At 38.7% G+C, this 17,526-nt stretch overlaps 1 protein-coding gene across 6 annotated transcripts in view; it reads right to left on the reverse strand.

Moving 5' to 3' along the window:
- Positions 1 to 17,526, reverse strand: part of LOC142742856 (uncharacterized) — a 285,274-nt gene that overhangs the window by 165,795 nt on the left and 101,953 nt on the right. For all 6 annotated transcript variants that reach the window (XM_075853027.1, XM_075853028.1, XM_075853025.1 and 3 more), the window contains exons 11-12: positions 12,588 to 12,731; positions 11,495 to 11,656 (exon numbers count right to left, since the gene is read on the reverse strand). In XM_075853027.1, coding sequence (XP_075709142.1) covers positions 11,495 to 11,656; positions 12,588 to 12,731 — 306 coding nt within the window. The remainder of the gene's footprint in view (positions 1 to 11,494; positions 11,657 to 12,587; positions 12,732 to 17,526) is intronic.

The following is a 17,526-nucleotide window of genomic DNA, read 5'->3' on the forward strand; positions in this document are numbered from 1 at the left end:
CTGTGATAGGCTCTCCCACTCCTAAGCCTGCCATCCTGAGTGGTGGAAGATGGAGTCAGTCTCACAGACATAGAAGCAGGTGCAGACTGATTACCTGTGGGCGTGGATACAGAAGCTGTGCCTGGCAGATCCTTAACAGCACCCAATAGTTTTCACAGACTCATTCACTTTAGTGGGTGAATCAGGTCGGTGAAAACAGACCGATTCTCCGATCCGTGGAAAGATAGAACATGCCCTATCTTTCCACGGATCACGGACGGGAGTTGGTCGGCACACACTGTCGTGTGAATTAGCCCTTAGTGAGGATCAGTTCTAGTGACAACCACCTCCACAAGAAAGGAAGAGGTAGAGGTAGCTGTCAGGATATTATTACTGGGTTTCCTGAGTTTTCAGTACTGGCTTTTCAGAGATGCTCATGTATAAAAGCCAGTGCTGAAATAGGATTGTGTAGTTGTCCAGAGCAACCAATCAAATTTCCATGTTTGGGCAAGATTGAGCATAAAATATGAAGTCGATTTTTGTATGCATAATATCATAAAATTCAGCAAATTGAGACAGGTATTATTATTTATTTATCGTTGCATATAGGGCATTGATGTATACAGATTCGAATCAAAACGTAATTTCCCGCTCTCTCATATACACACAAGAACCAACACACAGCTCCCAGTAGTCAACTATTGAATTAAGCAGCCTTAAAACTTTGGAAAGCTTTTTGGTCATTTGAATACTTGGTTTTGACATTAAAGACACATCTAATGCAAATCAATGGAGTTAAACCCAAACACCACATACACACGTGTCGTACTTGCATCGTATTTTTGCAGCGTAAAAATACGCTACAGAAAACTTTACAATGTATGCCTATGGCAAAAGTATTCCGCAACGCAAGAACTTGAAAAAGTGGCAGATTTCCCATAAACATACATTGTAGTTTTCTGCAGCGTATTTTTAAGCTGCAGATTACAATGCAAGTACGCCACTTGAGCGCACCAATATAATAGCACCTAAATATATCAAGTTTCCACTCTTTACATTCATGCAGATACATTTCCATATCTTAAGAAACATGTAAAAGGAATATAAGTGATCAACAGCTGAGAGAAATACATACAGGTATAAAAAAGCTTGGTTTTAAATTAAAGATACTGTATTAATTGTGAAGTAAAATAGTCATACTGCATTGTTACCATGGATAACAAATTGTATATACTCTGTGAACCAAAGTCAGCGTCAGCCCTAAGTTATCATGTGGTGAGGAAAGTGGCCAGGAGTAATGCTATATATATATATATATATATATATATAGACCAGAGGAAATGCACATAATAAAAACTGAATGATATACTAATTTTCTATGGCGTGAATCATCTCCATGCCGATAATTAATTACATAACTTAATAGACCTAAACGGAGAGTAAGGACTAACATGGTAAATAACTATAACCACAGAATATACTCTTATTTACTTTGTGAAATAAATTATTAAAATATTTGCTAAGTACACACTTAAAAACTAAAAGTACCAGCATTGTAAATTACCTTTAAAAATGCAGGGTACGTGAAATAGACATTGGGGAAAACAGATCAACACAAAATATAGAGAAATATATGCAGCTTGGACAACCCTGTCACATTGTGGTTCAACTGCAGACAAGCTGATCATGAGGAGGGCTTACTGACGGGAGCACAACTGGAACATAAATACTCATTTTGCCTGTAACCCCACTACATGAAATATTAAGCATTGTATTGAGTTTATGGAAATCAATGGGCATCTTAGTATGCAATAATAGTATAATAATAAGGATGAAGTATCATACACTATAACGGTTACCATTGATGAACACAGGAGGGGGGTGGGGTTTGTTAATGTTGTAATCTTTGTTACTTCTTTGATCTGTTAACCTTATATGACAGAGTATTTATTGTCATTATTGTACTGATATATTGAGCAGCGTAATATACAATGCACGTATGTTTTTTATTACTCTGTCTTACGAAAAATTTAATAAAAAAAGTTTAAAAAACAAAATCAAATAATAAGGATGAAAAAGGACACAAGTCCATTGTTTAACCTATTATATTTCACGGTTGATCCAATGGAAAAAAAAAAACCCTAAGAGGCAGTTGCTAATTGTCTCCTATTAGGGGGAAAATTCCTCCCTGACAACAAATATGGCGATCAGGATATATCCCTGGATTAAGAACCTATCTCCAGAATCTAGTACTCATAACCTGTCAAATTATATCTTTCAGGAAAGGCATCCAAATCCCTCTTGAGCTTATTTAGCAAATAAACCATTGCGACATTTTGTGGCCATTTTCTTACTGCTCTTACAGTAAAGAATCCCCGTCTATGATTTAAAAACCGACTTCCCTCTAGACATAGAGGATTTCCTCTTGTCATTATTACAGGTTAAAAAGATGGTTAGACAGATGTCTGTACTCTCCATTAGTACATGATGATAAAATAGCCCTTAAGTCGTCTTCTCTCCAAACTAAATAACCCCAAATTTGATAATCTTTCTTGGTACAGAAAACCATCTGTTTCCAGTTACCTTTCTCTGCACCCTCTCCAGTTCAGCTGTGTCCTTCTTATACACAGGTGGCAAAAGCTGTACACAATACTCTATACAAATCACTAGTCAAATCATGCATAGAGGCAAAACTATGTTCTAGTCATGTGCATCGAAGGCTCTTTTGTTGCGTCCCATAATTTTAGTTTCCTTGACAGTAGCTGCCTGGAACTGGTTGCTAAGATTAAGTTTACCATCCATTAATATTCCCCAAGTCCCTCTCAGTACTAGTTTGACGCAGAGTTTAAGTCTTTTATAAATATGTGTTTCCTCATCCTATTTACATTTTGGTACATTACACGCCCATTGCCACTTCTCTGCCCAAGTCTTCAGCTTATACAATCCTGTGCAAAAGTTTTAGGCAGTAGTGGAAAAATGCTGCAAAGTAAAAATGCTTTTAAAAAGAGAAGTGTTTATAACAGTTTTTTTTTTTGCATCAATTAACAAACTACAAAGTAAATGACCGGAAGAGAAATCTAAATCAAATCAATATTTGATGTGACCACGTTTTGCCTTCAAAACAGCATCAATTTTTCTAGATACAGTTGCACAGTGTTTTTGAAGGAACTCAGCAGGGAGGTTTTTCCAAACATCTTGGAGAACCAACCACAGATCTTCTGTGGATGTAGGCTTCCTCAAATCCTTCTGTCTCTTCATGTAATCCCAGACAGACTTGATGATGTTGAGATCAGGGCTCTGTGGGGGCTATATCATTACTTCCGGGGCTCCTTGTTCTCCTTTAGGCTGGGTTCACACAACCTATTTTCAGGTGTAAACGAGGCGTATTATGCCTCGATTTATGCCTGAAAATACGGCTCCAATACATCGGCAAACATCTGCCCATTCATTTGAATGGGTTTGCCGACGTACTGTGCGGACGACCTGTAATTTACGCGTCGTCGTTTGACAGCTGTCAAACGACGACGCATAAAATTACTGCCTCGTCAAAGAAGTGCAGGACACTTCTTTGGACGTAATTTGAGCCGTTTTTAATTGAATTCAATGAAGAACAGCTCTAAATTATGGCCGTCAATGACGCCTCGCAAAATGCGAGGACGAGCAATTACGTCTAAAATTACGGAGCTGTTTTCTCCTGAAAACAGCTCCGTCATTTCAGACGTAATGGTCGAGATCGTGTGCGCAAACCCTTACGCTGAAGAAAGTTCTTAATGACACTAGCTGGTTTATTTGGGTCGTTGTCCTGCTGCAGATTAAATTTGGACCCAATCAGACGCCTCCCTGATGGTATTTCATGATAGATAAGTAGCTGCCTGTATTTCTCAGCATTGAGTACACCATTAATCCTGACCAAATCCCCAACGCCATTTGCTGAAATGCAGCCCCACACTTGCAAGGAACATCCACCATGCTCCACTGTTGCCTGCACACACTCATTATTGTACAGCTCTACAGCCCTTCGGCGAACAAACTGCCTTCTGTTACAGCCAAATATTTCACATTTTAAATCATCAGTCCAGAGCACCTGCTGCCATTTTTCTGCACCCCAGTTCCTATCATTTCGTTCATAGTTGAGTCGCTTGGCCCTGTTTCCACACCAAAGGTATGGCTTTTTGGCCGCAATTCTTCCATGTAGACCACTTCTGGCCAGACTTCTCCGAACAGTTGATAGGTGTACCTGGGTACTACTATTTTCTGACAGTTCTGAGCTGATGGCACTGCAGGACATCTTCTCATTTCAAAGGAAAGTAAGCATGATGTGTATTTTATCTGCTGCACTAAGTTTCCTTGGCCGACCCCTCAAGGATTCCCATTTCTTTGTGCTTTTTCAAAAGAGCTTGAACAGCACATATTGAAACCCCAGTCTGCTTTGACATCTTTGTCTGGGAGAGACCCTGCTGATGCAGTATAACTACCTTGTGTCTTGTTGCTGTGCTCAGTCTCCCATGGTGGGCCCGTGACATGAAACGGTCTTCTAAAACGTCACCTTTGTAGCAGAGTTTGGCTGTTCGTAACCCAGTTTTAAGCCTCCTACACAGCTTTTTCTGTTTACAGTTAATGACTGTGTTTCAAGATTTTTCTTCTGTTTATTCACTTTGTATTTTGTTAATTGATAAAAAAAACTATTAACACTTCTATTTTCGAAAGCATTCTTACTTTGTAGAATTTTACACATCTTCCTTACACTTTTGCACAGTACCATATATATAACAATATGTTGTCAATAGACAACGGGAATAAAGTAAAGGACATTTCTTATGTATCTCCTGTATTTCCTACTGACTCCAAGTGGTATGACAGGACCTCTCCATTGTCATGGCCAGCTGAGGCTTTACCTGCAGACTAGTTTAGGACAAACAAGGAACTCCAGACTATAAGTTTAGGTAAATTAAACATTTGGAGTAAGTAAATCCTCATAAGTATGGCCAAGAGTTAAATTTCAGTTTTTGACTGGAGTAAGATTTTAACCCCTTCAGGACCATGCTCATTTTGGCCTTCAGTACCAGACCCATTTTTTCAAATCTGACATGTGTCACTTTATGTGGTAAAAACTTCGGAATGCTTTTACCTATCTAATCGATTATGAGACGGTTTTCTCGGGACATATTGTACTTTATGTTAGTGAAAAAATGTCAATAAATTCATTGCTTATTTGTGAAAAACACCAAAATGTCGAGAAAATTTGAAGAAATTATGATTTTTCTCATTTTAAATGTATCTGCTTGTAAAACAGATCGTAATACCACACAAAATAGTTACTAATTAACATATCCCATGTGTCTACTTTGTGTTTGCATTGTTTTTTGAACATTTTTTCTTCTAGGACGTTCTTCTAGGACGTTACAAGGCTTAGAACTTTAGCAGCAATTTCTCACATTTTTAAGAAAATTTCAAAAGGCTATATTTTCCAGGACGAGTTCAGTTCTGAAGTAGTTTTAAGGGCCCTATATATTAGAAACCCCCATAAAACACACCATTTTGAAAACTGCACCCTCAAAGTATTCAAAACTGCATTCAGAAAGTGTTTCAACCCTTTAGGCGTTTTACAGGAACTGAAGGAAATTAGAGGTGAAATTTTCAAATTTCATTTTTTTTTTTTACAAAATTCATTTGTAATAAAAAAAAATCTCTGTAACACAGAAGGTTTTACCAGATAAATGCATCTCAATATTTATTGCCCAGAAACTACACCCCTCAGGGAATTTTCTAGTGGTATAGTTAGCATTTTGACCCCACAGGTTTTTTGTTGAATTTATTGGAATTAGTCTGTGAAGAGGAAAATCTACTTTTTTTCTGAAAAAACATAGAATTTTAAAATTTTTATAAGGAATAAAGTAAAAAAAGCACTCCAACATTTGTAAAGCAATTTCTCTTGATTACGACAATGCCCTATATGTGGTAATAAACTGCTGTTTGGACCCACGGCAGGTCTCAGAAGGGACAGAGCACCATTTGGATTTTGCAGCTCAGATTTTGCTGAATTAGTTTCTGGGGGCCATGTCGCATTTGCAGAGCCCCTGAAGTACCAGTACAGTAGAAATTCCCCAGGTGTGATCCCATTTTGGAGACTATAATTAAATTAGGGGTGTAGTGAGCATTTTGATCTCTCAGGTGTTTTAAAGATTTTATTAGAATTGGGCCGTGAAAATGAAATTATTTTTTTTCCCAATAACCTGTAGATTTAGCTCATAATTTTTCATTTACACAAGGAATACAGGAGAAAATGCACCCCAAAATGTGTTACACAATTTCTCCTGAGTAGGGAAATACCCTATATGTGGTTGTAAACTGCTATTTGGACACACAGCAAGGTTCTAAAGGGAAAAAGTGCAATTTCGTTTTTGGAGTGGAGATTTTACAAAATTAGTTTTTGGCACCATGTTGCATTGCGCTGAGGGACCAGTACAGTGAAAACCCCCGAGAAGTGACCCCATTTAGGAAACTATACCCCTGAAGTAATTCATCTAGAAGTGTAGTGAGCATTTTGACCCCCAAAGGTTTTGCAGAAATTAGTGCACAGTGGATGTTGCAGATTGAAAATTGCCATTTTTTCCACAGATATGCGATTTTAGTGCCCAATTTGTTGTTCCCAGCTTGTACCACTGGAGACACACACCCCATAAATTGTTAAGCAGTTCTCCAGAGTACAGTAATACCCCATATGTGATCATAAACTGCTGTTTGGGCACACTGCCAGGCCCAGAAGGAGCACCATTTGGCTTTTGGAGCGCAGATTTTGCTTGGTAGTTTTGTTTAGTGTTTTTCTGGTGTTTCAGTTTATAATGTGGGGGCATATGTAATTTGTGCGGAGTACATCAGGGTATATGTAAGCTGGGCGAATGCATAAGGTCATAATAGGATGAAGTAATAATGGGGTAAATGAATAATACAATTAATTATCCATGGATAGTGACGTACGCTTTGAACCAATCCTTTATGCACAGGCCGGATTTTTGGGTGCAGGAGTCGCACTTCTAAAGGGTGTACGTGGTATTGTACATCCGCACTCCAGCATTGCCTAATCTTTGACTTCTTCACTAGCCCCATATGTAGCACAGACCCCAAAATGTCATAGTTTCCGCTGCATTTACAGGGTCTATCAGTGGGGGCTGCAAATGATGACGTGGGTTTTTAGGTGAAGAACTGCTGCACATATGAATTAGTCTGGGCCGTAGTTTTGCATTATTGCGTTCCAAGAGTCATAACTTTTTATTTTCCGGTTGACGAGCTGTGTGAGTGCCTGATTTTCATGGGATGAGCTGTAGTTTTTATTAGTATCATTTTGGGGTACATGTGATAATTTTGGGAGGTGAGTAGACCAAAAAACAGAAATTCTCTCACTTTTTTTAATAAATTTTTTAACGCTGTTCTCTGTGCAGTATAAACAACATGTTTACTTTATTCTGCGGTTCGATACAATTATGGCAATACCAAATTTATATTGTTTTTATATTTTTTACTACTTTTACACAATAAAAACACTTTTTACTAAATAAAATAATGTTTTAGTGTCACCATATCCTGAGAGCCATAACTTTTTTTGCGTGACAAACTGTAGTTTTTATTGGTAGCATGTTGGGGCACGTTGGACATTTTGATCACCTTTTTATTCAATTTTTTTGGAAACGTGACCAAAAAAGGAAATTCTGCCAGTTTTTTATTGTATTTTTTTAAATATGATATTTTTATAGGTCAGGCCGATACAAACGCGGCGATACCTATTATGTCTGGTTTTTATTTCATTTTTTCATGTTTTTTCTAATTATAAAGGGCATGATCAGGGAAACAGGGCGATTATTGATTTTTATTACATAAAAATGTATTTATCGAAAACTTTTTTTTAACTTTTTTTAGCTTTTTATTTTACACATACAAGGGGATTGAAAGATCCGATCTTCTGATCCCCTGTACAATACACTGCACTACTTATGTAGTGCAGTGTATTGGAACTGTCATTTTACAACTGACAGTTGAGCCTATTACATCCTGCCTTGGGCAGGACCTAATAGGCTCCCGTACCTGGCAACCAGGAAGCCGTTGCTAGGCTACCGGGTTGCTATTGCAACCATCAGCACTACGCGATTTTTCGCGGGGGCCAACGGGGTATAAAGGGAGCCCCCTCCCTCTTTGTCAATCACTTAAATGCCGCTGTCGCTGTTGACCGCGGCATTTGAGGCGTTAAATGGCTGCGATCAGAGATAACCGTGATCACCGCCGTTGCAGCGGGATGTCAGCTATATATTACAGCCGACACCTGCTGAAGCTGAGGCGCGCACAGCTCCTGTGCCCGCTTCATCCTCAGGGCGTAACTGTACGCCCATTTGCGGGAACGAGCCGCTAAAAAGGACGTACAGTAACACCCATTTGCAGGAAGGGGTTAAAAGAAGATTTGCTTACTAGAACTATGTGTTGACGATAAGACTATTTAAAGGGGTTTTCCAGTTTCAGCAAATTAAAGTTATTTTTGCTTAATTAAAAATTATACAATTTTCCAAAACTTTCTGTATTCCTCATGGTTTTCAAGATCTCTGCTTCATGTCATTCAATAGGAACATTCATTGTTTACTTCCAATTAATACAATTTTGTCACAGCTCTGATACACATACTGTAACGAGCCGTGTACTTGTGTGTTCATCACATTACCATGGAAAGAATTTTATCCACTGGAAGTAAATAATCATGGTTACTACTGAATAACAACAAGCAATGATCTTGAAAACCATGAGGAATTAATTAAAACAGAAAGTATATTGGAAAATTTTAACTATACAAAAAATAAATTTAATTTGCCGAAACTAAATTTAGTATAGGATTCTAAAGACTGGAGTATAATGCAAATGGCTCCATTCATTGCTATTTATAAAAGACTGCTGCATTAAAAAGAGGACTGATACTGGCTAAGGGGTGGTGCCCGAATATGGATTGGTGGCTGGAGGGTAAAAGAGATTTCAGCTTACAACTGAAGCATTGATACAGAACCATATGTTGAAAGGGTTATCCAGGTTATTATAATTTATGGCCAATTCTTAGGATAGGCATTAATATTAGATCGGTGGGGGTCCGACTAGCGGCACCCCCGCCAATCAGCTGTTTGAAAAGGCCACGGCGCTCGTACGATCGCCACAGCCTTTTCCTTGTTTACATGGTTCTACTTTCTTTTTGTACTTACACGCGCCGTTACATATGTATTGGCCGTGCAAGGTATTACACTACTGTCTCCCCAACCGATCAAATATTCATGGTCTGTCCTGAGGATAGGCCATCAATTTTAACAACCCGGATAACTCGGTAAAAATTTTTTGCAGGATTTTGTAGATTGATGGACTAAACAAGCAACAGACTGTTGATAATATTTATTTTAACCTCTCGATGAACCTGTTTAAAAAGTTATATTAACCCATACCCACCACAGCCACTTTTGGGATTTTCACTTGACTTTTTTTTCCTCACCTTCCAAAAGACATAACTTTTATATTTTTCCGTCAAGACAGCCATATGAAGGCTTATTTTTTTGCGTGACGATTTGTAGATTTTCACTGCACCATTTATTGTACCATATAATGTAGTGTGTAACTGGAAAAACATTATTTGTGGGATGGAATGGGAAAAAAACAGTGACTCCTTCATTTTGGGTGGTTTCGTTTTTACGGCGTGTTAACTTTCATCTGCGGGTCAAAACGAGAACGGTGATACCACAAGGGGGCCCCTTGAAAAAGCTGACGGCGAAACGCGCGTCGGGGCTCTTAGTGTGGTGACAGTTTGTTTGGGCTCACCATGCAGCACACGGGTTGGTACTTGGTGTAGGGCACTTATGTTTGGTTATTTCCTGGCGCTTATGAAATTGTATTTTCGCTTTATAATTGACCCATGTACATGTAATTTGCTTTTCCGTGTAACTTACTAAAGCTTTATTACGTCCTATTCTGTTTGTATGACAATAGTATGTCATTTTTGTAGACCCTACTCATCACCACACTATTGTATTTTAATTGTATGTCTACTTTTAGGTCTTGATGGTCTTGATGGCCAATCTGTTTTTATTATAAATCTAATAAATTATTTGTATTTTGCATGGTACACATTTTGTACTTTGTATTATTATTTTTTCTTGGATATTGATATGTCATCACATACACTTATAGGTATTGATTTTCTATGTTTTGATATGTGCGGACGTTTATTGAGACATTTGTCTGTGGTCTAGATCTGTCACCAGATTTGCCCCCCCCCATACGCCACTCTAGCTAAGCAGCTGAGCAGAGACATTAGTTAAGTCCAGAGGGGAGAGGCGTTAGAGAAGAAAGTGCAGGACACTTTCCGGTTCAGCGGACACCTTGTCCCTAATAAGCATATGGAGCCTGGATGTATTAGTCAAATTTTTTACACTTTTGAAAGCCCCAACATATGCAACAAAGGTATGTGGCCACTGCGTTACTCTATACCTGTCTTGGGGGGGGGGGTGGAATCTGATGACAGACTCACTTTAGGTGCTGTGTGGCTCTAAGTTTATCCGCTAGCATTTTATCAAGCTTGTTAGCATTTTTAGTATGATGGGTGATAGAATCAAGCTTTAATGTAACATTTCTGATCGCTTGAGTAAAATATATGGATGGTTGTCTTTGTCTCGCAAGTTCCAGGTTCGTTATCTTGAACACGAAGCCAGTCTGCACCTTAGTGAATTCCCTTTTATGTCTAGGCGCTGCCACTATCACTGTACCTCATACTACAGCTTATGGGCAGCCCAATTGATACCGGGAAAAGTATCTTCAGATCGGTTGTTTAAGACATAGTCAGACAAAACTGTAGATACACACTGGCAAAAAGAGGGGTCAGATAAGGGACTCATTAGTCTCAAACTAAATGGGCAAGATAGGGTGGAGGTTGAATTAAAATCTGCTATAATAAGGTCAGGATCTGTCCAAGGGAGGGGATATAACTGGCATATAATAATGAGGATAGAGGCAAGGATCCAATCTATTCTGGTATAGTGCTTAAGTTCAGGGGAGAAATGTGTAGCCCCGCATGGGGTCATTTTGTTTTTTCCCCAATCCAAGTGAGCATTAAATGTTAAATTAAAATCCCAACTTCATATAAGGAAGTGAATTAAGGATTTTCAAGGATATGGTATATTTGTAGGAAAAATGGAGACTGGTTTGTCATTTGGGGCATAAGAATAAATAAGACCAATATTGTCTTGTATATAGCCTAGAAGTATAATGTAGCGGTCCTGTGGTTCTCAAATTACATCGCTAAAATTAAAAGGCTGCACTTTTTTTTAATAAAAATAGAGACTCCTTTTTTTATTGGTCTCAAAGGCAGAGTGATAACTATTCAAATACTTTTTATAAAGTTATTTAGGACAAGAGTTCTCTGTAAAGTGGGATTCTTGTACACATATAGAATCCCTTTAAACAACTGCGCACATTAGGCATGCATCGAGTCATAAGACATTACCAGTCTGATTGCAGGAAAATCATTGGCAGCCATGATAGATTCTTTCAGTAACATGAGCAATACGAGGCAGAAGCTCTCCATTACATCCAGATTCCAGTTGTGCATGAACAGTTGATCCCATATTAGCAGAACTGCAGGCAGATCTAGAGAATTCACAAATCCCTGTTGGAAGCAAGAAGTATATGAATAAAACAATTTGTCTAAATCAGGGCTTCTCTTATTTTTTTCTACTGGGTCCTCACTAGCCAGAACATGGTGATATCTGTGCCTCACTATTGGTCGTAGACCATGCCAAATTGACAAAAATAAATAAATGTATTGAATTTTTTTCCTCTTGAACCCAATAGAACATTTAAAAAGCGCAAAAGGAGTTAATTATCTTGCCAAACCGGAAATTGCTGCAACCATAGAAAGTCCTGTGCAGAATGTATTTACTTCTGTCAAAACTGCCTCCCTAGCTGTGCCTCACCATTGGGGCATATTTCTCAGTTTGAGAAGAACTGGTCTAAATACTACGGCTTACTTTTACAAAGGGATTATGAGTTAGGCAATAAAGCAGAATAACTATATAATTCTTATAACTGCAAATATCTGTTAAAGAAGTGCTATTAAAATGGTCAGTTGCAATCTACAGGTTATTCGAGAACCAACTTTGTGGAAAACATGGATAACTACTCTGCTCATTGGTAGCACTGTCTCCCATGGTCTTTTTTGAATGCTTTCCATTTTTTGCTTGCCATTTTAAACCGAGGGCAGCAAACCGAGCAGAAGAAGTTAGGAAGAGAAGACACTTGAGTGCCCCATTATGATCCAATTGTATATCAACTGCATATAAACATAATGCAACATAAAAGCAGAAATCATAAAAGTAGACTGAACAACTGCACTGCTTTTCTATCAATTATTGACAGACTGACAGTTCCCTCTTTTTTTAAAAACTGGTAATGCTAAGGCAGTCACCATTTTGCAACACATTTATTATCACATTACAAAAATTATCAAAAATATCCAAGTGCGACAGTTTAGACACTTGAGACATGACCCACATTGTTTTTCTCTACAAGATTTTATGAATGCCCCCAATTGTTCTTACCTCACCCATCCATTTTCTAAGAAAGATGACTGGAGTTGCCAGGCGCTCCTCATGGAAGTTAAACAGGCTTTGAGGCTTGCTGCTACTTGCATAAAGTTTCAGAGCTTCTTCTCTCTCTCTAGCTATTAATTCTACTAAGAAATCCTGAAAATAGAAGGAGAACATTTCCATCTGCAATTTACTTGTTTCGAACATATCATTCAGACAGTAGGCATTGCAAGGACATTTATATAAAAAAAAAAAAATAGTAACTACTAATGTTCACTGATGTTATCATCAAAATATATTATGTTCTGCAAAATGAAGTATGTAAAGATTGCAAGTAGAGCTGCAGTGATGATCATCCTTACTGAAAAGTATTAAACTGGTTACATACAGAAAGACAGAATGTTACAGCTGTATGATATTAAGAAAATATTAGAATATAATTATAGATTTAGTGTTTTAGCCTAAACGGAAAATACACCAACTCAAGGTCCAAGTAAACCTATCACTGAATGTATTATAGTTAAAGGGGTTATGAGATTAGAAAGAAGGGTCTGCTTTTATCTAGAAACAATGCCACTCTAGTCTATGAGCTCTAGTGATTTTAACGATTAAAGGAGTTATGTAGGGACCAAAAAGTATTAGCAGTGTACTCACTGCAGTATGTGAGTACGCTGCGAATATACATTCTGGTCTCCCGTTACGCTGATTATGAGATTTTAATAGATTTTATAGCACTGGCGGTGGACCGGAAGTCTAGTGGCACAGTCTTCCTTCATGATGACACAACTCTTCGTCATGTGACCGGCTGTATTATATGTACAAGCAGTAGCACAGCGAGTACATAAAGTACAGCTGGGCCAGTCACATGATGAAGACTCGTATCGTCATGGAAGAAGGCTATGCAACTAGACTTCCGTTCTTGCGCCAGTGCTATACAAATCTATTAAAATCTCCTAATCAGTGCGACGGGGGAGCATAATGTATATTAGCAGTGTACTCACATACTGCAGTGAATACACTGCTAATACATTTCGGTCCCCATATAACATTTTATCCATTTGTCTGTGCATAACTTTATATAAATGTCATTCAAACAATAGAGTAGCTTCACATTATTGAGGTGCGGCTTCATTTAAGGGTTATCTTGGGGTTGTATAATATAGACTTTAAAGAGAATCTTTCACCTCCCCATACATGTGCAGCTGAGTACAGCATGTAATGGGGAGGGCTGCACAAACCCTGGGGCACTTTACAGTCAATGGGGTGTGTACTGTCAAGGGGGCGTGTTACTATGGCTGTGACACTGTCCAATCAGATATGGACAGTGCCACAGCATGAGAGAGTGTGCGATTGCAGTCTTTTCATCCGAACAGGCAAGGGGGCGGGTCAGTGCTACGGACAGAGCTGTGGAGAGGATAGCACGCATGCGCGCTCTCATCTCTTCAGCTCTTGCGAGAGATCAGTCTCGTATTGTCTGCCGAACTGGCAAGGGGGCGTGTCTCTGCTACGGACAGTGTAAGCACTCCCCGGCTCTTACACTGTCCGTAGCGGTGACACGCCCCCTTGCCAGTTCGTCAGACAAAGTACAAGACTGATCTCTCACAAGAGCTGAAGAGATGAGAGCATACATGCGCGCTCTCCTCTCCACAGCTCTGTCCGTAGCACTGACCCACCCCCTTGCCTATTCGGATGAAAAGACTGCAATCGCACACTCTCTCATGCTGTGGCACTGTCCATATCTGATTGGACAGTGTCACAGCCATAGTAACACGCCCCCTTGACAGTACACGCCCCGTTGACGGTTCAGGGGTTTATTTAAATATTGGGCGCCAAGTATAACGGCACCAATATCTAAATAACGGTGGGAGGTAGAAAAAAAATGTAAAGTGGCCCAGGGTTTGTGCGGCCCTCCCCATTACATGCTGCACTCAGCTGTACATGTATGGAGAGGTGAAAGGTTCTCTTTAAAGAAGATATGTCAGCTCTCATTACATGTCTGTGTCTTACTTTCCCAATTTAATAACAATTCTGGAGCATCTTTGCTTAAAAATGTATAAGTAAATTGACAAAAGGGTGACACCAGTTGGAGGGGGTCCCTATACATTCTGAAATTGTCCAATCAGTACTGTCAGTGCCAGACTGACAGACAGAGGTATTGATAGTACAGAAAACTAAGAAAACATGCTCCAACATTGTTATTTCATGGAGCATACAAGTATTTACTAAAGCAGGCATATAATATAGAAGTGCAAGACTTTTTTTTTTGCTTCTGTCGCTCAAAAAGCACTAAAGCACTTTAAGTGGCTGTGAAAGTAAATGTGGATTAAGATTAAAAGCCTTGCACAAACTGGAATTTAATTGTACTGAAAGAAAACCAATGGCTCACAGGTAAGATCAGACTGTTTATACAGTCGTCTTCCAAATGTTCAGAGTCTACAAGAGCGCTAACTGCAATCCAACCCATCAACCGGTGAGTTGTTATCTTATCCAATTTGGCTAAATGAGGAGGTAAGAGATAAAAACTTGTGTATATTGGGTGCTGGCAGTGGATCCTTGGAAATCAGTCCAACAAAGTCGTCAGGTTAAGGTAAGTGAAACGAAATCTCGCGAGATTATGGAGCTAAACGAGATTTCGTTTCACTTGCCGGAATCTCACAAAAAAGATTCAGAAGTGTCAGGATTCTGAGTACACATGACGTCCAGGCTGGATTTCATGTGTATTCATTATCAGGACACTGTAGTAATGTTAGGGTTTGTGTATGAGGCTGCACATAGTGATATAACTATATCGCTAGTGCAGTGTAAATGAATGGAGAGAAGTGCATGATGCCGATTGGTCAGCGTCATACACTCCTCTGTACAACGCCCCCTTGGTCGAAAGTAAAAATACGCCCACTTGGGCATTAAGAAAGCTCATTAGCATAAACCAAAATCGCTCCTAACGTTGTGAAAATAGATTGTCACCTACATTACAGCGCCGATCTCCTTATATAGGAGATAGGGCACTTATAATGTGGTGACAGAGTCTCTTTAAATCTGTCTCATTCAGGGGATTTGGAGCCCTGTATCATAGAAAGAAAGATCCGACCACTATGAAATTTAAAATTAATCAACTCAAAATGTAATATTTTTATTAAATTAATCAAGATAGAATTTTTAATCAATTTAGATGTAAAAAAAACAAAAAACAAAATTGCGTTTATTGGCTGGACATTTTGAAAATCTAAAAATCATTACTTAACTTCAATGTAAGTTATCATTACTTCCATAAATATCACTATTCTAGCCAGGCAGTGTGACCCAATACTGGACAGATCCAAAACCGGGACAAGACTTGCTGCAAGTGCCCTGTGGAAAAGTGGCATCACTGGACAGATTGACAAGGGGCTGAGTTTAGTTTCGAAGCTTTATATTTTGTAAAAAAAAATCCGGGTTTGTTTAATAACAAGTTGTTATGTATTATCTCTTTTATGAAACACAATTTTTCTAAATGCCCTTTTAATGATTTTTAAAGGCGCTGAAAGATAATAGTTTTGAATGTGATACAATTGTTGGAAAGCTGTATACATACAGTATGTGGGTAATCTGAATGTATTGATAGTATTGTATTATTTAACATGTTACTACAATTCTGTGTGTCATCATTTTTTAGAGCACTGGGCCTATTTCACCAGCATGATATATGCCTTTCATTTGTTCATGTGATGGTTGTTATAAATATAAATGGCCCTGCTGGCACAGAGACGTCTAATAACCAATACAATAAATATATTTCCTATACACGTATAAATAGTTTTCAGTCAAAACTACATTTGCTGGCAGCTCCATTGATGAGGTGACTACTGGAGCGAGCGTTGGGACCAAATGATGCTTTACAACAAAAAATCTCCATTGATGGATTCTTACCATCTGCCTTTTTTAAAGACTCGTGCGGTTTTCTCTCATTGAAAGGATCCTGAATCAGCTGTTGTAGTTACTGTACTGACAGCATATGTCAATTTTCAGCAAAGGGGAAACTGTTCACAATTAATTACCCAGAAAATACTAGGAACGCCATTTGTGAGAATTTTGTTTGACGATGAAATCAGCCACTTTCTAAATGTCACAAATGAGATAGTTTGCTTAACAGAGCATCACATTTCTCTCAGCAGAAAAAAAAGACAACAAATGTTGCGGTGAGGACAAAGGCTCTCTTGATACTAATAGAAAATGTACGCTCAGAAATACCTCATACTCAGGGGAACTCATGACAGCCCAGAGCAGCAAAATATTGCAGTCAAAATCTTTCAGCTTTCAATCATCTATAGCAAATTCATTCAATGGCTTGATGTAAAGCAGTGGGCTCCAACATATGGTTCTCAAACTATTGCAGAACTACAGCTCCCAGTATGCTTTGACAGCCTACTGCTAGAGTTGTACTTCAGTAAAGCGGGAGAGCCATAGGTTAGACAGCGCTGATGTAAAGAGACATCCATCACCGGATATTGTGCAATTTAAAGTGGCCATAAACATGCGATTGACAGCGTTCAGCACCTAATTATTCTGCTCGCCTGAACTTGCATGTTTATTCAGTAGGGCAAGGAATATAAGCAACGCTGAGACACTTCTGGTTCTGCTTATCCATGGGAAAAACAGAGGATTGAACAGGTTAACATTCAATATGTCTGATACATATTTCCCATCCAGCAACAGTTAGTGGGATCCGGCATTAAAATCTAAATTCTACAGTTCTTCACGGTTTACTTCCAGTGCCTAAAAATCTGTCCTGATCATGTGATGGACACACAGGTGCTTAGCTTGTTACAACACACAGCTCTGATAGCTGTACTTTAACTGTAGCGAGCCGTGCACCTGTGTGTCCATCACATGTTTTTATCCACTGTAGGTAAACAATGAAGGTTACTGTTAACCCCTTTGGGACAAAGCCATTTTTTTTTTTTTTTTTTAGTTT

Source organism: Rhinoderma darwinii, chromosome 2 (genome assembly GCF_050947455.1).
Source record: "Rhinoderma darwinii isolate aRhiDar2 chromosome 2, aRhiDar2.hap1, whole genome shotgun sequence".
NCBI classification, from domain to species: Eukaryota; Metazoa; Chordata; class Amphibia; order Anura; family Rhinodermatidae; genus Rhinoderma; species Rhinoderma darwinii.